The 25795-nt window shown below is 39.0% G+C and overlaps 1 protein-coding gene across 3 annotated transcripts in view; it reads left to right on the forward strand.

Moving 5' to 3' along the window:
* Positions 1–25795, forward strand: part of SPIRE1 (spire type actin nucleation factor 1) — a 125879-nt gene that overhangs the window by 78736 nt on the left and 21348 nt on the right. For 2 of the 3 annotated variants that reach the window (XM_058037329.1, XM_058037171.1), the window contains exons 5-9: positions 9414–9497; positions 10997–11161; positions 17654–17740; positions 18115–18244; positions 21808–21849. In XM_058037329.1, coding sequence (XP_057893312.1) covers positions 9414–9497; positions 10997–11161; positions 17654–17740; positions 18115–18244; positions 21808–21849 — 508 coding nt within the window. The remainder of the gene's footprint in view (positions 1–9413; positions 9498–10996; positions 11162–17653; positions 17741–18114; positions 18245–21807; positions 21850–25795) is intronic. The other variant, XM_058037250.1, reaches the window with a different exon arrangement.

Consider the following 25795-nt stretch of genomic DNA (forward strand, 5'->3'; position numbering starts at 1 on the left):
TTCACAGCAGAGCCAACTTTAAAAATAGAAAAATTTTCTCCTTCCGGTCACAATGCTTATGTTCACTGCTTGTTTGGCTGTTATTGTTGGCTGAAAGGCCATCCTGTGAACCATTGCAATTATCAGGTCTGGCTGAAGAGTGATTTTAAGGTTGATATTTACTGCAGATAGTTTCAGTGATCTGGCCTGCAGAGTGGCCCTGTGAACAATTGTATTAAAACAGTCTGGGTGCTGATAGCATTGGAAAACTGGTGGGCGAGGGGAAGGGCAGGAAGGGAAACTCATTTCTCAAAGCTGGTTTCTTCACCAACGCAAACTTTTCAAGTAGCAATGCTTTCATAATTTTTTTTCCTTAATAAATCCCTGAAGGATTTTCTTTTCTTTTGTAAGTCAAGATCTACAGTACCTTTGAAAAGCAGGATAAGATTTTACAGGCTGACCTAAAAATTTTGCTGCTGAAAAAGGCAGAGCTGTTCCACCCACACACACATACTCCCACTGTCTCCCTTCTTCTGGTTCTAGGGAACAAATGCAGTAAATATCAAGCAAAACAAAAAGTAAAGGAGTTACTCCTTATCAGGTTAGTGAGCTGAGTCAGCTCATTAAAGGGTCAGATGAGCCTCAGATGAGTACAAGAGAGCTTTTATCATGTTGACGGTGGAAGATGCAAACTATTCAGAGGCATAAGGGTCTGCTGCTCTTTCTTTCCTGAGTGAGATGCATCATCCAGGAGGGAGAATCCTTCTGAGATGTTTTTCTACTGCACAGGATCACACTGCATCTCCATTCCTTCTCCAGTCCTATTCAAATTGAAAGCAATTTTTAAACTAAAGCAGTGTCATAGAAGGATAATTTTGGCAATGTCAGCATGACTAAAGAGCCACTTGTTTTCTGAAGTGCCTGTGTTTTGGGACATCTGGATCCAATGTCCCTGACACAGGAAGCAGCCAGGATACAAGATCTCCATGCTAAAGCTGTCTCCCAAACCTCGACATCAATAATTTCACATCTTGGCTTTTAACTACTGGACATATTAACTGAGGGACCTGTGCTGGAAACACCTCACTCAACTGCTATTGCAAAGTCCATGTTGAGGCTCGAGGACAGCACCCTTCAGAGTTCTTATTTCTGCTCATAGAGGAATTAAGTTTCCAATAGTTCTCAAACACCTTGGACACAGTGAGCAGAAATAGTTTGTTGTCAATGTCAAAATAAAATATTGTGGCCTATAACCATTTAAAATCATGTCTTAACAAAACTATTTTTAATATTATTTTAAAAAGTGGAAAGGCATTTTGAATTTGCAAATTACTTAATCACCTTATCATTGGGCATAAAAACCCAACAACATCTGAACACACCATAGAGAATACTCTGAGTTAATCCCAAATGAAAGAAGCCATTTGCCTCTCACAGACTATTAGGCATTGATTCAGAGCACATTTAGGTCAAAGGAAGTAATCCTTGTGGATGGAATTTTGGCCCTGCTAAATCAGTAAGACTTTTATTGCTGGCCCTAACCAGGGCCAGAATTTTGACCTTTTGATTTCATTTTACTCTGGATCATTTCCTCAGTAGGCATGTAAGAAATTACCTAGAAAATTATCTTGGAAGCAGCTTTTGGAATCTGAATACTTTGGGTTTATGATGTGCTTGGTCCTTGGTCATAGCTTTTATCTAACTATAAATTTGGAAGGTGTTTAATTTTGAAAATATTACAGTGTACGAAATAAAAAATAGGTATGAAGAAAATATGAGGTGGAATGCTGTAAATCTTGTTGCACCAATTTAAAGTGACCTTTATAGTTTATACTTGAGGCAAGCAGGGATCATATGATCACGCTAGGTTTGTGCCAGTAAAAGCTGTGCTATTGTTTACATGCTCTTCTGTCTTGCAAACACACAGCAGAATCTTAGGTCATGAGGAGTACAGTTAAATAGTCTTCTAGTGAATTCCTTTTTTCTTTTCCTTTTGTTGTTGTCATACAAGTAATGGGTAATAAAAGAGATAAACACTGAATACTTCAGTAAGGAAATTTTATTGTCATGGATTTGTGGTAATTGCATTGACAGAGAACTGGGGAAAATAACCAACTTACATACATCAGTTCCAATTTAAAAAATATATACTGTGTAATATTGTGGGTTTGACACTAAAGATGCCAGAAATTTAAAATTTTTAGTTTGTTTCAAAAAATAACAGCCTAATTTGGAGAGCATCCTTTAAATTTCCTCAGACCTAGATGTAGTTGTGGATGTGAGATCAAAATTAAATTAAAAACACCAAAAAAGGGAAAGAATCCTCTGGAATTATTCAGAGTAACTTTCCTGTGGATAAAAATTACTTTGAAATTATTTGGATTCCTTTTAGTGCCACTGAGTGGCATCTGGGTATCTCTTTCTCAGGTATATGAGGTTCATATTTTTTGGTTTTTATTAAATGCTTAAATAGGCAGCTTCACTGTAGTGGCAGAGGGAGAATTTTATCAGTAAAAATTCACTTGCTTGGAGTGAAGCAAATCTGACCTATATTATGCTGCAGCCTAGAACAGGTTTAGATGGGAAATAAACTGTCAAAGAAGAGTCAAGGAAAAAGAATATTGCTGCAATGCTGTTTTCAATTTAGGCCTATAAAAACTTAGCAGGACTTTGAAAGTCCAGGATTTCAAGAGGGATTGAGTGGTAGGTAGGAGGGGTAGGTTTATAGGTTGTAATGTGTTGTAATACTAATAAATATACTGAGGAGTTACATGTTCCCCAGTCATCATCTATCATATAACAAATAGAGCATAGATTCACAAAGGGCTGGACTGCATGAATTTGGGTGAGTGTGTTAATCAGAGATGATGAAGTGATGAGTGACCTGTGCACATCATCTCAGTGGATGTCAAATAGAATGTTTAAGGCACTTTGTCACATAATTGATGCCATATGATTATTTCCAGTTTGACTCCCTGTGTATGAAAGGTCAGCAGCAAAGCTGACTTGCAGACAGGGAGATGGTAATTCTATTCTTGAAAAATTTCATGTATTGGATGCACAGGATGAGCAGAGTTGAGAAAGATGTGATAGCATTGTTGCAATAGTTTAAAAAAGTAAACAACTAAAAGTTTTCTTTGTGCAAGGTGAAGTTTTTTTAGCAAGTTTACTGGGATGTTTCCCAGCTTGCTGGCAGCACCTGCATGCTGCTCTGGGTCTGTGAAAGGTGCCCTTGCTGCAGACTCACCCTGGGTACCATCTGCTTGGTATCCAGGAGTGGTCCTCTGATGGGCCAAGACCTCTTAATACTTGTGACCTGCTGTTTAAGCTTTTACAGCTGATAACAAAGATAGAGTACAGCTTGTTTTTTATGTCAAGAAGTGAGCTTTCAAAATTGCCATAAGAAAATCCCACAGAAAGGGATTTTCTCTTTTTCTTTTTCTTTTTTTTTTTTTTAATTTTTAATTTCTTTTTAATTGCTTTTGGGAGAAAATAGTCTGCAAGATGAAGGAAATGCACACATGTATGCCAGGGGGCAAGGTAGTTTGAATATCTGCTAAAAATTGACCCATGTAAAAGAAAAGAGCCATCTTTTTCAGAATTGTCCAAAAGTCTTTGACATATCCTTTGGTGGCACCTGGCCATAGACAGAGCTGTAGGCACAAATAAGTGATGTCCTTGAGATAAAGCAAATGTTCCTGCTGTGAAGTATCTGAAAAGGTCACACACGTTGCTCAGAAGTGGCATCGAGTGTGACTGAGAAAGACAGGGAGAGACTATGCAAGCAAAGGAATGCAAAATTGGTGCTCTGGATCAGCCAGGGGATTCACCAGGCCTGTATCCACATTGTGAACCTGCTTTTTGAAGGAACATCTGCCCTAGTCCTCCTCTGGCTCCCTGTTACTGCCCAGTCCTGCCTTCCCTGGAGTTAATGTTCCACGTGCACTTCATGGCTGAGTGAACCAGCAAAGTGCCCTTGCTGCAAAGGAACCTTATGGTGTCCGAGGCTGCAGTAGGAGAAATGCTGCCAGCAGGTTGAGGGAGGTGATCCTCCCCCTCTGCTCAGCACTGGTGAGGCCACAGCTGCAGTGCTGGGTCCAGTTCTGGGCTCCCCAGTACAGGGGAGACATTGACACCATGGAGAGAGTCCAGGGAAGGGCCAGGAAGATGATGGAGAACTAAAACAACTCTTCTGTGATCAAAGGCAGAGAGATCCAGGGCTGCTGAGTCTGGAAATGAGAAGGCTCAGGGGGATCTTATCAGTGTCTCTCAAAACCTGAGGGGAGAGGGCAAGGACAACAGCATCAGGCTCTTTTCACTGGTGCTCAGTGACAGGACCAGGGGCAGTGCACACAAACTAAAACTCAGGAGGTTCCTCTGAACAGCCAGAAATACTGTTTTTACTGTGAGGGTGAACAAAGATTTTCTGGGGAGGTTGTGGATTCTCTGTCCTTGGAGATATACAAAAGCTGCCTGGACATGATGCTGGACAATAGGCTCTGGATGGCCCTGCTTTAGCAGAGAGCTTGGACCAGCTGCCTTTCAGAGAACTCTTCCACTCTGAAACACTTTGGGACTCTGTGGGTGGTACCACTAAAGGTGATACTGGCATGTGGGATGTAGACCTGTGGGTGATAAACTCCTCAGCTGGCACAGGTGGTGCTAGAAAACACCATGTAATGCTGGCCAGCATGGGAGATGAGTGTCCAGCAGGCAGATCTGTTGCAGTAGGTTTTACTTATACCTCAAAAAAGTTTTAGAGACTGATGTACACCCTAGAGCATCAAAATTAGTATTCCTTCCAAAACTAATTAAGACTTTGTATATTTTTATAATTGCCTACATCTCTAATTGCAGTGAAAATCCATGCTCATCAAAAACTCATCCATAATTTCATTATCCACAGCATGCCTTGTAATTAGGCTTTTGGTAGAAAATAGAGAAAGCTCCCACTCTGTCATCTTTGTACTGTTCTTTTAACAAATTGCCTTGCATTTCTGTCCTTTCTGATGTAAAAACACAATTCTTTCAGTCTGCCTGGATATATTTCAATCCAATCTGTATGAAATGCAAACCTACAAATTCTAATGAAGGACATGCATGAAATTAAATTGTTCCTTTCTTTTATTCCTAATTTCATGCCATACGAAGGTTCAGTTGCAAAAGAGCTAATGAAAAAGGTCAAGTGGCTATACTGCTGTATGATTTGTACAAAATATGATAATGGAGGTAGTTAATAGGTACCTAAACAATGTTAATGGCTAACTTATTTTGGAAATAGAGTCATTAGCCAAGTTGTGCTCAAAAGTCTTGTGACTGTATCAAGTTTTCAAATAATCTGCTGCTTGGATTTTCAGAGAGCACAGCTGAAGAAATAAATCAGTTCACAAACTTTTCAGTTCATAACTTCACTTTTGCCTACACTTCAAAGTCTCCAGTGACTCCACTTTTGCAGCTGTGTTTTCATCAGGCTTGTGGTTCCATTCTGATCAGTTTGATCCTTCAATTTAGGACCTTTAATAAAGGAAAATACTGCTGGTTTGTCTTGGGCAGGGGAGGGTTTGGCTTTCTTGTGTGATGCAGCCACTATCACAGTGTTACATGCCCTTGGTTTGGGTTTTTTGTGCCTCTCCTTGCACAGTTATGTTGAGCAGCATGGTGACTATTGCCCCCTCCAGAGCTGAGCAAAGTGCATCAGCCCAAATCTCTGTACATGAAGAACTTTGTCTGCTATCAGCTCAAGGTTTGCAGGGACAGATTTAACTGATTCTATTCCCAGTATGAATTAAATGAGGCTTGGGTCTTTTCAAAGACCTAGAGTAATGCTACTGCCTAAGCCCTTGGAATTGAAACCCACATTGAATAGCTGAATGTATATTAAAAAAAGGAGTTTTTCCCATATGTGAATGTTATGTATTTTTAAATTGAACCTAGATGTGCAAGAATGTGTTACTAGTTTCACAGACAGCAGTGTAGAAATCAATTTAATCAATGAAAAAGTGACTCCTAATTTATAGTATGAACTGGGAACGGCAGTAGACTGTGCTCTGCAATTGGTGAAAATCAAAGTCCAGGTCTGGATTCCCTAGAATACCACATTCATTAAAGCATCATGTTTTTAGAAAGCATTTTATGGAAGAGAGTCTTTGACACTGTGCTGACAAGAGTCTTACATAAATTCCCATCTGTCACTGAGCACATCTCAAATGTGGGCCACACAGCAGCAGCAAATCAGCTGCCTGCTTTTAATAGTACAGCAAGAGGTTTGAAGACATTTGATATTTTTATTACTGGCTTTTGCCACAAAATGCAGTCTTTTGAAAATGCTGTAAAGGTTTTTTAAAAAAGCAAAAGCTCTTGAAGCAGTAATTTCCTACACATCCAACCCTTATTGCCTGAATGAATGCCCAGGCTCTAATAGGTGAATTGAGTCTGAGGTTCTGGGATCATTTAGAACAACCCTTTTAAGACGTTTCTGCTTTCTGGAATAGAAATCCATTTAGGCCCTGTATTTATTGTACTGTAATAGCTTTTCTTAAGCCATTGTCCCAAGGGTAAGTGCAAGTGGCTACAGCAGCAGCAGCTGAGGTTACTTGCAGGCTTTGGAACACAGCTGAATTCTGACAAAGGATCTATTATATTTAAATATGTTGGTTTCTATTATTTATGGTTGAAACAGAGGCAGAAACCCACTGATGCTGGCTGAGGATGCTGGAGGGAAACCCTAATGTTCCATTTAGTCTACAAGTTTAAATATAATCATTTGTCACAGTGAATTTATTCCTTCCCAAGCAGCACCTGACAGGTGTAGAAGAGCTAAAAAAGCCTTCCTAAACACTTCCTGCAAGCATAGAGCACTTGCTGGTTTCTTCCAAAATTTTGCTAGTTCTGTAATGATGGAAATTCCTTTATCTCCTACTCTTCCCTACTGATTGCATGGCGAGCTGCATTTCAGTGCCAGAGCCAGGTGCCAGGGCAGGGAATGAACTCTCCCTACAGAGTGGGTGGCTGTGGTTGCAGGGCTGCAGCCAAGCACTCAGCACAGGGATGGGCAGTGAAAGAAGCCCAGCTTTGGCAGCAGCCTGTGCTTGTAGCAGCTCATTTATGTCATAAAAGTGCTCTTGGAGAGACTTCATCTCTTGGCTGGCAGGTTTTGCTCCTGCAGCTCTCTGGTGCACGGTAGCCAGCATCACTTACACCTGTGCTGTTTTGGGTAGGAGCTGCCCCTCTAGCTATGTTCCAGAGAAACTAATTAGATGGCTGCCTTATTTGGAAGAGCTTTCAGCTGCTCAGGGTGGGTTTTTTCCCCCTTCTTATTTTCTGCTGTTAAAAAAAACAGGTTGTAATCTCTTCTAGCTTCATGAAATATTTATGTCAGCCAAAAGCATCAGCCTTTGGGCATAAACCAGCTCCATAAACTGTATGGTAGGGAACCTGGTTACTGAGATGGGTGATGGTCACCAGTCTTGTTGAATAGCTGAAGTATAGGTTAAGCAGCTGGATCACATTAATTTTTTAAAAAATTAAAGTTTACCTTGCAGTATGGGAAGGAGGAGCAGATCTGACAGTTGTGAGTCAATTTAATGAAGTTATCTTTTTGGTTACAAAGAGATAAGGGAAAAAGTATCAGCTGTTTTATTTTGCAGTTTACCAGTAGATGTTTACAGTTTGCAAGAAATAAAGTCATTTACAGTTCATTTAACTGCATTTGAAATGATTACTCCAACTGTATGATATAGAAAAGAAGAAACCCTGGATAGCAGAGTACACATAAGCAAGGCCTTTCCATTACCCATTCTTTCCATGTTTCTGTTTTTCCCTTGGAAAGGGCAATTGCCTGTGTCAGACTGACCACAGTGCCAGGGCCGGCAGAAGTTTCCATAAAGAATTCTTTCCCAGTTGGGTATCCTGTTGTGGAGCTGCAAGTCATGCCAAAATGTTCCCACATTGTCCCATGATGGATCTGCTTTTGTTCGTGTGGGTGATTTATGCTTTTCTGGAGTCTCCTTGTAAATGATGTATTTTATTTTGATAGGGCAATGGTAATATTTCTTCTTTGATACTAAAGCAATTGTGCTACTTACATAAATAAGACAATAAAGAACCCATCTGGTCTCTTTTCAAAACCTCTGTGGTAGCTGACTCACATGTCCTATCTCTGCAGCCAGGTTTGGTGGATGCTTGCACTCTTCAGTGTGCAAGTTAAGCACTCTTCCAGTGCTTCCATTTCTTATACTAAAATGTTGGCAGTTTAGGAACTACCTCCAGGAGAAAAGGAGTTTTTAAGAGTGCATTTATTTTTATTTTTTCTGGAAAGCTCAGAAGCTGAATTGAGACTGATTGTTCAGTTCCATTAAAAGAAGAACATAAGTGTTTAAAGGTGGAAATACTTTTGATAGATACATCTTTCAGATCTCTGACCTGTTGCTTTTGTCTCATAAAAATAAAAAATGTTTTTAGTAGAGGACTTAAGCATCCATTTCAGATATATTAGTGAGTACTTAGAAAATCGATCTAATTGAACATTGTTAAAGATTTCCTGGAAAATTCTACATAAAAGTGAAGTGCATTACTGAAAAATTGCTTGTACTGCTGATTCCAAAACATTTCAATACAGAAGTAAACAAAAAAAAACCAAAAAAAACCCTTTTGAATAAACAGGTGTTGATGTGTATAAGAAAATTTGTGTAAAGCCACAGCCTTCTATGTTCAAGCTTTCCTATTCTATGGTCTGCTGTAACTTTTAATTGTTTTTCATATTGTTGGTATGAAAGGGTTTTTTTGCCCCTTTACACTCCATCTTTTCCATATTTGTGTGATCTGATCTTGTTAATAAGTAGCAGTTTTCATCTTTGAAAGATCAGTTTCTCTTCCTCACATGATTTTATTATGGATATTTCAGAATCTATACTCATGTTATACAGACTAATTAATAATTATATATATATATATATGCACAATTCTGGCACTATTCAATGTTTCTCATAGTTTATTTCTCCTTCTACAAAAATGAGCTGCCTTGAATTCAACAAGCATTAATTTTGGTAAGAATGGATCCTTATCAAGCTGGTAATATTTTCTGTGTTGTAACTTAACAGACCTGATAGGTGATTAAGATTTTTTTTCTGTGCATATAAAGATTTAGGGATATAAACATTTTAATGTGTAGTTTTATCTCCAGCATGTTATTATCTGAAGTACTTTCATACTCAGAACTTAACATTTGTTCCCAGCATTTAAGATGAACTTTCCAAGGGAGAGAAATATATTCAAATAGTGTTCCAAGTTACTTTTACAGTATTGCTATTCAAGTAATAAAACATTCAGCAGAATACCCAAACTACATGATACAAGAGATTAAAAATTAAGCTTCAATTTTACTTGAGAGTTAATGCCACTGTTCATTTATTCACTCATTTCCTTTTCATTGCCAGAACCTGAAGAAGATCCAGGAAATGGACAAAGAAGCAAGTGATGATTCCAGCACGGATCTCGATGAACTGAAAAATGCTGACTGGGTAAGGCAACAATGGAATAGTGATTCAGCATCACTACTGGCAGTTTCTTTTTCTTTATAAAGCTTAACTAAGGCATTATTACCTCTGCTCTCATGAGACCCCACCTGAAAGAGTGTCTGTAGTTCCCAAGAGAAGAATCATGTGGACCTGTTGGATTGAGGCCAGGGGACACCAAAAAGATGCTCAGAGGGCTGAAGCACCTCTCTGTGGAAACAGGCTGAGAGAGCTGGGGCTGTTCAGCCCAGAGAAGAGAAGGCTCCAGGAAGACCTCAGAGCAGCCTTCCAGTAAAGGAAGCCTCCAAGGGAGCTGGAGCTGGAGAGGGACTTTTTATAAGGACATTTAGTGACAGGACAAGATGGAATGGCTTTACACTGAAAGAGGTTTAGAGTAGATATTAGGTAACATTCTTTATAATGGAGGTGGCGAGGCACAGGAACAGTTTCAGCAACCTAGTGAAAGGTGCCCCTGCCCAGTGCAGGGGGGCTGGAACTAGATGAGCTTTAAGGTATTTTCTACCCAAACCATTCCATGATACTGTGCTCAAATCAGTCTCTAGGGTTTTTTAAGTATATGTATTAATAGTAACCCACTACAAGTTAGAACTAAATGAAATCCCAGCTTCCCTTTGCAGACAGATGAAACAGTGCAAGTATCCAAGCAATATATTTTTCCGTAAGCTGTTTTAATGGAGAAGCTTTTGCAGTTTTCAGACTGAACATTTAGGCAGGTACCATGCTGACTGCCCTTCAGAGGGGCAGTCAGGCAGTAGACAGAGACACCAGCTGAATTTCTCTAGAGATGAAAGAAAAAGGCAGCAGGGAAACTCTTAAGCAGGAAGTAACTTAATTTATTTTCTAGGTACTGTTCTTGCCAGTTCATAGAGCAATATTACAAAGTTCTTAAAATATACTATATTTTACTTTCCAGTCTTCAATCCACCACCTGTTCTTTCTTCTCTCCAGCCATTCTGCTTCACAGAAAATGAGAGGGAGGTGTTAGTGTGAGGTATTCTTACAGGCTGAGCAAAATAAGTTGAGTTTTTCTAGTGCAAGATCTTAGGACTTGGGAGTCCATTCCAAAATTTCCATTTAAAGAACAACTTTTGAGGATATTTTACGGAGAGTCCTGGGTAACAAAGTTTCAGATTCAGTCACAGTTTTAATTCACACAGTATTAGCTGTAGGTCAAAAAACTTTGATTATGTGTTTGCAGTATACTTGAAATGGGAATTTACATGTAAGGTATGAGAATTTCAGATCCTCTTTCCATACTTCAGGTGGGACCCAGCAGTCCAGCTGAGTTGCAACAAAGTTTTATTATGTTCATGAGTGTTAAAAATAAGCTTATATAAAATAAAATGGGATTTGGTTGATGTGTTAAAAATAAAATAGTACAGCTGTAAATATTTGGTGGTGTCCTGGAAGGAAATTTTGTTTTAATGTGAGATGGTATTCAAGGGTAAGGTATGAATTAAAACTTGTGTCTCTTTTGTCTTCAGGCCCGTTTTTGGGTGCAGGTGATGAGAGATTTACGGAATGGGGTTAAACTGAAGAAAGTCCAGGAGCGTCAGTACAACCCACTGCCCATAGAATATCAGCTCACACCCTATGAGATGCTGATGGATGACATCAGATCCAAACGCTACACCTTAAGGAAGGTCATGGTAAGTCAAGAGAATCACTGGAGTTTTTCAAACCTGAAATGTTATTTTCCTTTTTTTGTCTTCTTTCTGACATTTTTTTTTCTTCTGAGAATCTTGAAATTATTATTTCTTATAGATACTAATGTTCATGGGGTTTATGTGGCATCATAAATTTGTGCAGTGCATTGAGGGAGAGAACATGAAACCAACATATGTAGTGTACTTTGTTTTCCATTTAAAATTCTGAAAGACATACCTGCCTATCATAAGCTTGAACAAATCACTTGTGTTGGGTTTATGACCACTTTAAGAGTCATCTCAGAATCCTGTCATGCTTTCCAATGAGAGATTGTTTTAGACTTTTCTTATTAGCAGTACATTTATCTTGAGCTACAACATAATTTTTGGAGTTCCAGAATGTAAAGTGCTGCCATGAATGATACTGTGATGGGAAAAGATAAACCTGCAATGGTTGAAAACTGCCTGTATCACAGTGTTTGTAAACTTACTGTACTATGATCTGTTACAAATTTTCAAGGAATAGTCTATGTTGAAACAAAGTTAAATATTCCATTTGTAGAAGTTGAGCTCAGTTATTTTCAGCATATTTTCTTGTTGCTTTCTGATCAAGACTATGCCACAGCAAGCTAGAGAATGTTCATGGGTCTCCTCTCCCTAGATCCTCATAAAAGTGCTTGTAAAATTGACTTGAGGCACTCTTTTTATCAGAACCCATTCACTGGTGTCTCCCTGTTCTTTCTGTCCTTTTGGGTTATATTCTTTTCAATATTAAGATCTTCTTCCTCATCATCTAGCAACTGATCTGAAGAGTGTCTTATCCCTGGTAGGCCATTGTAAATCCCTTTGTCAACGGCGTGTATTTGGTCAACATCAATATTTATACCTTACACTAACTTATCTTCACCTGGCATTAGTTACAATGGAAGCATTGTCTTAGAATATTCAGTATTCAGATGTATTTATTTTCCTGACAAATCTTCACACAGTGACAGAGCTGTGGTTCTTAGAATATTCAGTATTTAGATGTATTTCTTTCCTGACAAATCTTCCCACAGTGAGGGAGCTGTGATTCCACACAAAAAAAAAATCAGAGGGGAGGGTGGGGGTGAGGGAGACAGATGAGAGAGGCAGAAAGTATGTAGTATAAATGCTTTTTATGTTTGAGCTGAAAATACTTTCCTAATCGAGATCTGGATTTAGCCTATCTGATTGTATTTATTTTCTGCTGCAGATGTTGCTTAAATGTTAAATCAATAGGGTAAAATGCATACCCAGGTAATGATGTTGTCTGTCTTTCCCCTAACAATTCAGGGAACTGAGCTAAGTGTTCCTACTACCCTCTGCAAAAGAGGACCAGTCCCCTCAGGACCTCAATTTCTGTATGCAATCAGAACAGTAGTTTTGTTTGAATGGGAAGCCCTGGGTCATCTAATTTTGCTTTTGTCAGACCAGCTTTTAATTCAGCTGCTGCTAAGCAAGCTCCTGCCTCTTCAGAAGAGATTTCCTTCATTATGTGGTACATCTTGGGGGCACAGCTGCTGCTCTGCTTATCCAGACTCTGGCTCTGTACAAAATCCCTGGAAGCAGCTATTTTTGGCCTGCTATCTTGTCTTCTAGACAGAGTGTCCAAAGTGAACTCTGGGAATAAATATGATTGCAATCAGCTGCAGGTACAGTACCTGTAGGGCTGTCTGTGATGCAACTGCCAGCTTAGTCTGACAAGTGCTGATGACACTGTGTTAGAAAAATCACTTCTTTCTTACTGGAAACCTTAAACTCAGTAACTTGGATTCTGCTGCAGGGTCTGCTTGAAGATTGTGCAAAGCATGTTCAACAATGAGAGTGCAGCTTGACATGGAACGTGTGGAGCCTGAAGGATTCACACAGAATCACAAGTTTAGTTACATTGCATAGATGCATCTTCTAACTGGCTACCACAGGTTGAAGTTGATTGTATGGATTCCCATCAGCAGAAAGCCTTGTTGTTCTTGAGAAGAGGAGAAAAGGATCCCAAATCTGAATTTTAAGGAAGTCTAGGAAAGATGGATTGTGTTTCTTTCTATCATTCAAAATAGTTCAGCAAAATTTGTATTAAAAGTAATTTTGCTTTAAATTTATGGGTGGTAGTTTTAGACTTGGTAGCTTGTGAGGACATGTATCCTACTAATGATACCAAGAGGTTAAGTAAATTTCCAAAGTAATAAGTAATTTCTTTAAATAAATGAAATGCAACATGAAATCTTTACTTTTTGTTAATGTGATGCTGTGTTTAAAAGAGTAGCTTGATCTGTCACTGACTGCTCAGTGTTCTGCATAGAAATTAAGGAAGGAACAGATGTTCCTGTTAGGCCATATTTTAGTGTATCAGACTGTTGTGCTAGCAGACAGCAGTAACTGGAGCTTCCTGTTCTCACCCATTGTTAGAGTGCAAATATTCAAAATGTTTTGAAGATGTAAAATGTCAAATTCTGGGCTTTTGGTAAATAACTGCTTTCATTTGTTTCGGTGACGTTGGCATTTCTATTTCAGTACATCTGAAAATAATTTCAGATTTGTCATCTTTCTGTCCTGAGGCAAGTGTCCTCATTGCTGCAATTGTTGTGGGAGCAAGATAGGTTTCAATCTGGAATTTTGTAAACTTTAAGTATCTACCTTAGAGAGATTTAATAGCTTTCCTCACCTATGGAGCACCCACTCGCACAAAAGCTAAAAGCTGTGGTCATTGGTAGAGTCAACACCTGGAAATTAAGAAATGTAAGAATTAAATTACTCTTTTAGGTTTAATTTTTCTTTATTATTTGTATGTGTTGAGTGCAGTTTTTAATTTCAGAGTGCTTCACAATTAGCTCTGCTTTCTGCCTGTCTCCACCTCCCTCCAAGCTATGCACCATTCACTGTATTTCTTGAGCAGTGCTTACTGAACAGTAGCTGATGCCTCTTGTGTTACCTGCTCAATTCGTGCCTGTCCAAATTTATGCCCTATCCAAACTCAGCATTATGCTACATCACAGTTACACTCTTTGTAGGTAAGAGCACTCTTGTCATCATATTCAAGCTCTTCACAAGTACCTGTAATGCAGTGGCCATGTTGCAGAAGGGGAATTTAAACATACAGGTTGAAGCCATTATTATCAAAAATATTCAGTAATTTGAATATCTAACCTGAGAATCCTGTGACATGGGGTGGTGGTTTTTTTTGTTTGGTTGGTTTTTTGTTGTTTGGGGTTTTTTTCATTTACTTATTTGCAGTATATATCATCTTAGAGTACTTAGGTTAATTGCAGTAACAGCTGTGCACAGACAGTATTTTCATAAGCATGAGTTCATATACTTCAAGCAGGACATAGAGAATGTGAGCTTTGCTGTGCACAGGACTTTGACCACTTTATCCAGCTGGACATTTTAGAGTTTGTTGTTCCCATACACACAAGTCTGACTTGGTTGTGGTGAGTTGCTTTCAGCAGGGGAACTGTGCTTTTTATTTTACACCTTCATCACATGACAAGTGTAGGAGTCATCCTAGGCAGAGCAGGGAGCTTTGCAGTTCCTAGTCATGCTTTAGGGCTATTCAGAGGAGGGACTCTGTGGTTACCCTGAGGTATCAAAAACTTGTTCTGCAATAGATGCACAGGAACAGCAGTGTGAGTACAGTGCCTCATGATGGGAAATACCAGAGCACTTCATTTTTGGACATTGCTGCTTCAGCTTGCTGTGGGGTGTCAAAATACTGTGTAACAACTGTGTTGACTAAAACACTATAGTGTTTGCATAATGTAAGCTGGTAAATAGAGATCTACTTAAAATAATTTAATTCACCACTGAACTTTATTGTGAGTTGTTCTGGAAATGATGTAGTGTGTCCCCTCTGTTTCAGTGCCCATGCAATTTCCTTTTAAATGAAAATTTCTAGATAGTACAACAATATCAGTTTCCCATTGACTGTTATTTAAAGATAGCACTCTCCTACTTATTGCTGACACCTTTTATAGCTGAACAGATAAATGGTTAAGATAATTGAGTGTCAATGATAGGTAATGTTACCTTTTGTGAAAGTTATCAGCAATGAACTTCTTGCTTGGGATCACCATTTTTAAAGCTTTGAGCTTCAACCAGAGATAACTAAGTATCATTTGCCATTTTTTTAAATTGCAAATCCATATTTATATATTAAAATGTGATGGTAGCAGGTTGTTGGTAGATTATGACATGCTAATTTTTCTGTGCATTAGCTGTTTAGATCTCTACATTTATGTTTGGTTTTTATAATAATTGGTTAAGCTTTCTTCACACTGTCTGTTTTAATGCATACTGTTGTACAAAAACTGTTTTACACACATGAAGGCTTAGAGTAGTTCTACTTTATTCAAATATTGGTTTGTAGTTGGGGCCAGCCTGTTATGTGGAGAGGAAAAAAAAACAAACAAACTTTTTCCTTGGTGTTTTGGTGGGGTTTTTTCCCCCTGCAGCCTGGGTATCATGGCTGCATCTGTGCAATGTCTTTGATTGAGACTTTAATCAAGAGCCATGAATTTTAATTAAGTAAAAGTAAAGGATGCATTTGAAGTTGCTCACTACAGAGGGAGTTAGTTTGAGTAAATAAATCTAGTCTGCACAGAGAGGATAAAAGTTTCCCTGCAGTAGCTTTCATGTCAGTATCTTGTTTGGGTGCCAAGTATGAAAAGGTGGATTCTGCCACTGATGCTCCTGCTCTTGGCTTCTTGGCTGCAGAGCATCCACTTGCTTGGCCACCAGCTCCCCATGTATCCTGTGGAAAATCACTTAAGCAAATCCTACATTTCTCTTTTTTCCAATCAGATGGTAATACTGATACTAATTATACCCTGGTGGCATTAAGTCAGGGCCTAGAGTGCCCTGAGGTGAAAGGCTCAGAGCCATGTATTATTTATTGACTATTGTCACACAGAGGGTTGTTCCCCAAGGCTCCAGCAGAGATTATCAGTTTACAAAACGGCTGTTCTGATGGTAATAATTCTCAACTTCAGCCATCAACTTTGACATCTGATGAACAGTAGCTCAGGGAAGAGACACTTCTCATTTCATTAACCATCTTCCAGGGCATGCTGGCCTCAAAAAACTGCTCAGTCTTTGAACAGAAGAAATCAATCATATCCCTTAAAATAGTATTCTCCTCATCAGGAAATGTCAAATCATGCTTTAGTATAAACCTTTTCCATTTTAATTTTTCTGCACTATTTTTAAGAAGATGATGCATGTTGCAGAGTTTAGCAGCTTGGAATTCATCGCCAAGCAACATGAAATTCACTCTAAGGAAACTAAGGAGGGTGGAACAAATAGAGTTTGGAGCGTGTCTGGGGTAGGATATCTCCAGACAGAGTCCTCAGGAAAGCAATTAAATGTTCCCCAGGAGGGATTCTGCATCTGATTTCTTAGAGGACAAGGGATGAATCTTCTCAAGGAGGCTGTCACTCAGCCTCAGCCTGGACACAGGGCATGCCTGAGGTGAGCAGAGCTTGTATGGAAGCTGCATGGCATTGGTGAAGTTCAATTAGGGATCATATTCAGGTGACCTTATGGGCATTTAAACCCCTTTTTGTGATAGCAGCAATCCTTCTGGTTAGCAGAAGGGCATGTTATTTGCCAAAACCAGACATGTGTCTTTACATAGGTTTTCTGGCTACAGAGTTTGGATGAATACAGTCCCACAAAAAACAAAAAGAGGCAACTGACCCTTAAAAAAGGAAAAAGAAGTCTGAAATATGGAATACTGGGTCTAAGCAATACAGTGTCATTGAAATTTGTGTCAAATTGGAGGGCAGGACTGATGGCTAGCTACTGTGCAGTAAGAGGAGGTAGCAGAAGGGTATATATGACATAGGATGATCTCTTGTCCCTGACAGTGTGCTTGGGCACTGTGCTCTGTGACAACTGAACCTGACAGGTGGGGTTTCTTTAAGCATACACTAATTCCCAGTTTACAATTTATACATTCTTCGTATGATATAAAAGCTTCCATTGCCTTCTTTAAATCCTGTACTTATAGTCAATTGATGACTCTTCCCTGTGATGTCTTGTATATGGTCTTACATCTAAATGTCTAGGTGTCTCTGGAGAAAACAAAACAAAAAAGCAAGCAACCCTCACCCAGCCCCTCTGCTGCAGAAATATGTGATTTACAGTGAGGAAACCTACTTCTCCCATAGACACAATTGCAGCCTTGATGTTTGATTTCATTACTTCAAAATCCTCAATATTGCTGCTTAAAGCTGCTGCAGTTGGAATTATTTTGCAGCCATCAGCAAAACTGAAAAGCTGCTAAGTACCTTTTTTTTCTGCTTGCCTGTGCTCTGCATGTGGATTGTTGCTCCACTCAGGACTGGTGGGGTTTTATGTCTGGTGCAGGTGTCAGAACACTGCAGCTCTGTCAGGGTTGTTGTGAGTTTCCAGTTGATCTCATCTGCATGAATATAAATGTGAAACACAGCAATATATATTTCACTTTCTCCTTTCCAGGTCAACGGTGACATCCCACCTCGATTAAAAAAGAGTGCCCACGAAATAATCCTGGATTTCATCCGATCGCGACCTCCACTAAATCCTGTACGTAATCCAGTGGCCTTCATTCCACACAAAACAGTGGCTTTTCAAAGCATGTTTGGTTCCAGCAAACACCTAAACATCATATTTTCTGCCAGGGCTTTCAAAAATATTGTCTTTTGTACATAGAACAGGATCCCTTAAAAGAACAATGTGTAGTATGTTGCACATCCCAATTAACAGCTGTTATTGCCAGCAGCCCTTTATCCCTAGGGAACCACAATGCATAAAACCCTCTTTCAATTTATGTTGAGGTTTGAAATTGAGTATATGTAAAATCATATCACAGCATTCCACATTTTTTTTCCAAAAAAGTGTGAAATCTACTTTCAACGATGCACTTTTTAATGTCAATACGATTATCTCTGTATCCCAAGGCCTCAGCAAGGAAACTGAAACCAACCCCGCCGCGGCCCCGCAGCCTCCACGAGAGGATCCTGGAGGAGATCAAGGCAGAGAGGAAGTTACGTCCAGTCTCCCCTGACGAGATAAGGCGGAGCAGGCTGGGTAAGCACATGGCCAGTTTTTACCTGCAGCATCCACAGAAAACTTCCCACGCAGGAAGCAGCAATTTTAGCCACATCTGTGCAGATGTCACCAAAGATAAATTACTCTTTCAGAAAAAGAAATAGCCTACAGGCTTTTCTAGGGCTGTGCAATCTTTGTGCTTAGTTATATTTTAAAATATGAAACTGAATGGCTTACCTTAATTCCATTCAAGTTTTTAGTGTATTAGATGAATGGAATGGTATTGTATTGCTTGTTGCACGTGACAGTTTATGTTAGATTTGCTGAGAATGGAGCAGGTATTGCTTGTGTCTAGTGCAGTATACCCTGACTATCTGCAAGTATTCTTTACATGTTGATTTTTAATTAATTTATTCTCTTTGTTTCCTGTTGTTAGCATCATCAACTTGTTTATTTTAATTTAAAATTGGCTTTGATTTTGTTTACTGAATCTGTTACATTTATTTTGTATCTAAATCTTTGCTTCCTTTTCCAAGTTATGGAAAACATGTTTGTAGGTCTTTTCATGGGAAAATAATTCAGACTTGCCCTGCAAAGCATTTCATTCCTGCAGTGTATTTTCAGCAAACCACTATGAAATGATGCAAATACTATGTGATACAGCAGTCACCCGTTTGCATTATTAGTTCAGTGGTTCTGATGGCAAAAGCATGACAAATACAGGCTTACAGAGTGACTTAGATTGCTTTAGGTGTACTGCATTTATCTGTATCAGAAAAATTGAAGTAGCTAAATTTTTAAAGAGCAAATGTAGAATCTTATGGCTGACAACTGTCAAAAATCCACGCACGTACCCTCTGTCACTGCTTTTTGAAAGATATTTGTTCTTGCCACATGTGCCCAAAGGCACTGGTCCAGATTCAAGTGGATTGTGACAACCAGTTGTTTCTGGAGAAAACCAATTCCATCAGTCTTGCTTTGTTGCATTGTTTTTGAAGTGCTTGATGGAGTTTGGAGAATGCTTGCCTGTGTTTGTAAAAGAACAATGCTTCAAATATTGGGTTTTTGGGCCTTCCAGTTTTTGGTTTGGATTCAGTTTATGTTTGCTGTATCAATTAACATTTCTCACAGGCCTAGACTTTTTTTCCAAATGCAGGAAGCTTGTAGGAATGTGGAATGATTCCTTACTTTTCTTTCAGACATTCAGTTTCAGTGTTTTATATGTTGTGCATCTGGGAACTACCGTGTTGTCTCAGGGGCAGAAAATATGATCTAATGAATCTTTACCATTTCTAACTGATATAAATGGCATCAAACCCTGTCAGCAAACAGTTTCTAAAACTGATGTTTAATTTTGAACTTCTACTGCTTAGGACTTCTGGACTGATTTCAAGGCATTACCTCCAATGAAGGATACCTGTCTTCCACTTATTCTTCCCTTTTTGTTAGAGCATTAAATGTTTGTGTTTTGGAACTGGGGTAATTCCTGTCAAGTCCAGTGAATTGACTGGATTAAATGCCACATTAATGGAAGGTAAAAGTAGATGCATGCAAGTTTTTTGTCCAAGTATATATTAGTTGCTAGCATGAAGAACTAAAAAGACCAAAGGCCTTAAGATAATTTTCCTTATGTTGACATATGAGGTTTCATTATTTCTCATAAGTGGAATGATTGTTACACCTTAAGTTCCTTTAAAAAAAGAATGTGCTTGTGCAGTTTGGGAACAGAGTAACATTAGTGGCATTCAGTATGGCACAAATAGATGTGCCATACAGTTTAAATCACCACTGGATGTAATTTAGTGTAACAACATGTAAGGTAATGAGGTTTAAGGATTATAAATCTAAGTAGAAACACCATGTGGGACACTTGCACCATCTGGACAGAAATATTTGTTGCTATCAAAAAGGAGGAAAAAAATAGCACATTACAGTGATGTATTCAGGAGCATAAGGTGTGTTTCACATGTCCCAGACATGTTTCACATGTCCCAAACTCCTTTTTGCTCAGTTTATACAGTCAAAAGCCCAACTGCACTTGGCTGTTGGGGTGAGTGGGGGCTGTACTCTTGCAGTTGCTCATGTCTGATAAGGCTGTACCTATGGCATGTGTTCCCCAGCAGCCACAGGCTCTGTCCCTCTCTCTGCACCACACATGGTACAGGGAAGATCTTCTCTACCCTGGCCAGTCTCAGTCTAAACCTGCTTTGGAAATGGGGTTGAACTGCGCTCACAAAGGGAGAGGTTTGAGTACAGGAGTTGGAGTGAGCTTTCAAATGAGCCCATAAAATCATCATTGTAAGCCATGGAGACAAGCACAGCCTTGAGGTACATGTGCTTTTAATTAAAACCATGGGTTTGTGACTCAGGCAAGTGGAGCTAATGGAGCTTGCAGAAAACTTTGTTTCATGTGCAGGTTTTATCAATGTCTCAGCATCAGGTGATAAACACCTGCTTTAAGTATGTGCCTTTATGCTAAGTATGGACAGAAATTTTGGTACTGTTACTGTAGCTATTACCTATGCATAATTTCTAGTTAATGAATACAGAAAAAAACTCCCTGACTCCCAAATTTAGCTCTGAGTCAGCCACCTACTGCATGCAGCACTTTAAATTATTCTCATGAGCAAAACTTGTCCCAGTACAACCTTTTTATAAACATCTTTTAGGGCAATGGTGGTATGTGTGTCTGACAGGCCCTTTCTACCAGCTTGCAGATTGATCACCTGTCAAGTAAAACACATAAGCTGATTTCAATTTTGATGCATTTTTGCACATTCTTGTCATTGGGCTTGGCCTACTTATCTGGATTAGTGCACTGAAATTTTGTTTTCAGTTGAAGAATATTTTGAGAGTCTGCCCCCTGAATACAGTGTTTAATTGGAAATATGGATAGGTCTTTCCAGAAACGAAGAACATCTGACCACTTTCTTATCTGACAATAAAATCATCAGAGGCTCAGGAAGAAGAGAATAATATTATGGATGCATTTTAAAGGCTAAGTGCACCTAAGGTTTTTAAAAAGAACGGGAATCAGTACAAATCAGATTTTGTTTGGCCTTTTTATCCATCCTCTTCAAGGAGGATTGCTCTACTGCACAAGTTTAGCTTGGGTGTCTCTCCTTATTAGTTTAATTGTAATCATTGGAGATTATGCTTAAAAAAATTAGAAATATCTTTATTTCAGGTCACTGAAACTTGTGTGAAATGTGGTTTTGTGCTTTCAATTTTTTTTCCAGTTCTTTCTCTCCTCTCTCTCTCTTTCCCTTTTTCCTGTTGCTCTTTCGTGGTGATTTTATTTTAGAGTATTAGATTTTTTAGATATTTGTCTCTTGTTTTGATATTTGATTTATTGAATTCCAAAAATCTTAATTTACTAGTAATGTAATTGCTCTGTTTGCAAGTCCCGTTTATGCTACTGTAGTTTTCAGATTTTGAGCATTACTACAGTGAAGCAGTTGTATGTCTGACACATTTTGGATTTAAGCAAGAGAGTCCAAAATGTCTCAAGTGGAGTTAATATTTTGTTTTTGTTATCCTTCTGCTTTTCTAAGAGCTGAATCATTTTCTTTTTTTGTTGTGTTTGTTTCTTTTTTTTACAGCAATACGGCCACTTAGCATGTCTTACAGTTTTGACTTGTCAGGTAAAATGTGCTGCACCACCTGATGTGGTTGTTGTGCTTATTGTGAAATTTGTTCCATCTGTTTGTTGAATTCCCATCTAAGAAAGAAACTTGAAGGGATTCTTCCAAGATACGGTCAGTGAAAATAAAAAAAATAGATAAATTAGTTATTAATACTTACATTTCCCTTGCCATAAAAGGATGCCTAGGAACAGGAAACATCTGCATTTCACCTGAAATACAGAGTGTATTCACCAGAATGCTGCAATTCTGCTTAAATTAATAAACAAAATAAGGTTATTTTTGAGAGCTATTCCAGACTCTTAAAATGATTGCAGAGTTCAGCATTGCCTTCAAGTCTGATTTATTTATTGATAAATCTGACTTCTGCGTCTTTGCACTCACTTTTTGACTAGACCATCTTTTGCAGTACTTCATTTCTCACCAGGATCCTAAAACTAGCTTTGAACTCATCTACCTTTCTAGATTAAATGAAATATACCTATGTATATTGATCTAGAAAGAAACTCTCTGTTCTACAGTGTCTTTATGGCAAAAGCTTTCTGAGGTATGAAATCAAAGACATTCACCAACAAAAAAGGCTAAACCTTCCTTCTTTACTTGTTAGAACAAATAGGTTTGCTGGTAATAGCTGGTACAGAGGATCCAAAAGGTGACCCTTCATCAACTATCTAATATAAATTTTCAGGTTTCCTCTGGTGAGCCATTAGTTAGGACATGCAGCAGCTGTATGAACCTGCTGCCCTTTGGATACTGCAATGTCAGATAGCCTAGTAGCCAGAAAATAATTCATTCCTTCCTCATTATACACTAACATTTCCAGGATGATCAGGCCCAAAATTTCCATCATTGACGTTGGAAATATTCACCATCAGCCTCAAAGGTTTGTTGGCAGAGGAGATAGCTAGCTCTTATCTAATTTCCCCTAGGTGACTCTCAAAAAAGTCTCCAAATAAATCCATGTACCACCTCCCCTCCTTCCTCTGAGTTACAGATAGAAACATCTCATCTAGGACTTCAGCACAGTTCACATCCTCAATTTTTCATGCATCCTTTAGTCTCATCTGGTTATTTTCCACATCTGACTGAAATGCTGGCATATTGTGAACCAGAAAGACCACATAGAAGTTCTACCTAAAATATACATACAGCATTTATGTAATATGGGAACACAGTTCACAAGTGACATATCTGTGAACATGGCTCCCTGTTCTGACTGAGCCAGGGAAACAGCTTGCCACTGTTGAGAGGGGAGGAGGGACTCTCACTGCTCCCTTCCTCCCCAGGCTCCCCTCTAAGCATGTGATTCTCCCCCTTCTCTGTGTCAGTCCTGCTCATTTATTCACAAGAGGATTGTGTTAAACTCCTGTAACCCAGGAACAAATACTTCAAATATTTTTTACCAGGTTGTTCTTCTGCTCTTTTAGTGATTGCAACCTGCCTACTATCTGATCAGATGATCAGAGAGCTGGCTGAGGAGGGCAGCTGATGAGCAGGGGTGGAAGGGAGGAAGGAACAGGCTCTGCTGTCAGAGGTGGTGACAAGCTGTTAATGCAGCCTTTTTGTGAAACCTTACACTCGTGGTGTGTGGTGCAGCTACTACAGCTGTCTGCTGGGATTCACATTACATATGTACATGGCATCATATTTTACTCCCCTGAAAGCTGCAGGGCCCCCAGGGCCTCAGATAGAAGCATAAACAGGCAAACTTACATTTTCAAAAAGTATTGCTACTTTCAGATGTGCCAAAAGTTCTAGTTTTAAGAATATAAAACTGAATATGCCAGTGACCAACTAAAGGGAAATGTTCAGATCTGTCCTTCTATGTGTGTCTGTCTGCTTCTTCTTTTGCCTTTCATTTCTAAGAATTCTGAGACATCCTCATTTGTTTAAATCCAAACAATGTTTTGTAATCCATTCATTCATAACTATAATATTTTTCTTTTGAAGAAGAAACTTTAAAAATCTGTACTGTACTTGGATTTGCTGGTTTTGACTGACCACTGAAGAACTCTTCCTGCTTTCTTTATCCATCTCCCAAATGTGATTGGTTTTGGTTTTGCAAGTCATGTGGTTCTCAGCAAGTAGCATCATGTGGCGTGACTGAGTGATCTGATAAAGTGTCCTTAGAAGTAAATTCAGGATGATTAAAACATTCCAGTTAGGTAGATGTGAGACACCAGATGAGCAGTAAAGTGAATTAGATGGGTTGGGATATTGATAGTAAGCAGATAAGCAGTGATTTTGGATGCTGTTGCTTCGCGTGCTTTTACTTTTTTCATTCTTTCAGAGGCAGAGAGGCTGTACTGTGCTTCCATCACTGCTTGCACACACTTGCTTTTTCACTGCTCTCATTGCACTCTGCTTGATGGAATTGCTGTCACAAAAACCCCACAAACCAGCTGAAAAAGAGAAGTGTTTCCTGCTAAGTGCTAAAGGACGGGTGCAGGTTTCTATTATTCATGCTGCCTGCGATGGGGAGGATGCAGAATCCTGAGAAGAATTTTGCTGGCACCAAGCCAGTGTAGGTGGTGTGTCACAGTGCCCAGCTCCACACATCTGCCTGCTGTTCTCCTGAAGAGGAGAGGAGGGGCTCCTGGGCTCTCCTTTTACACTGCTTTTTCCTTCTGGTAGAATAGAAGGAACAAGTGGTAGCCACCTGTAGTGAGTTACCTGAGAGGTACTCAGATAACAACTGGGGACCAGGGCACTCATTACCACTTCCTTTAATAGAAAAATAGCTGAAAAGCAGCTTCATTTCAGTGCAGTGCTGAATGCAGCTCAAAAGATCAGTCATTGCCACTCTTAAAACTCCAGTTCTTACCTCAAAGCTGTGTGCATTGCTGCTTTGAAGTTGTTATTTCAAAAACAATTTGTACATTTTGGGGGAAGGAGGGAACTGGGAAATGTGCAGGGAGAGAGAAGGAAACTGAAGCATTTAACACCAAATTTCATGGGGATTATTACTTTTAGATTATGTCTGTCTCAGACCAGTGGGAGGCACCAGGTCTTTGTAAACTCTTTAGTTTACATAGCACAGTGATACATGGGATGCAAACACAGCAAAAGATTGATTTATTCGTTCTCAGGTTTGAATTTAACATCTGAAGTTCAGTGAAATGAGCACATCTCTGTTACTTTTACTTATTATGTAATATGTCCCACCATATTATTGACATAATAGCCAGCAAAAAGCAAAGATATAATAATTCTGCAAATCTATTTTAGCCTTCTTTTAAACTCAGTGTAAAAAATTATAATCTGAAGGAGTACATTTCCTGTATAAAGGAAAATTTAGGTTTCTGTCATCACTCTTGGCTGAGGAGAGCTGGTTAGGAAGCAGACAGCATATGGTTATATGGCTGCTGAGGTTTGCATGTAATTTGTGGTCTGCTTAATTCCTTGTTTCACGAGACATAATCTTACAAGTAAATAAAGGCACATTTCATATTATCCTACAGTGAGGGTTTTTTGTCTCCCCCTTCCTAAGGCTGGTCAGGGAAACCCAACACAAAGATCAAGTAATCAAATCAAGACCTTGCCTTCTTTAATTTACCTGTTGTAATGAAAGCTTAGAGAAAATCTCAAAAGAAACCAAACACAGTCATCCAATTTTCAGGTACTGTTCACTGTACTTGCTGCCTGAAAACACAGAGAAATGACACTCCCCCAGCGTGTCTGGTCTGACTCTCTAATAAATCCTTAACCCCAGGCTATAACTCACACAAGCCTTTTTAAATGTCATGGAAATCATCAAAATGTTTAAGTGTTCTGTGAACCTAGAAATTGTAAAATACTATCCATTTTTTTTAAATATATCTAAGTTTTGTTTCAAGGAATTGTCCATTTATTTCTTCTGTCATGTTCATATTTATAAGATCTAGTCTCTTTGTTGCTTCTCACTTGATTATCCTAAATAGTTTTATCTTGTTTCTGTGATTATTCA

This window comes from Melospiza georgiana, chromosome 1 (genome assembly GCF_028018845.1).
Source record: "Melospiza georgiana isolate bMelGeo1 chromosome 1, bMelGeo1.pri, whole genome shotgun sequence".
In the NCBI taxonomy this organism is placed as follows: domain Eukaryota; kingdom Metazoa; phylum Chordata; class Aves; order Passeriformes; family Passerellidae; genus Melospiza; species Melospiza georgiana.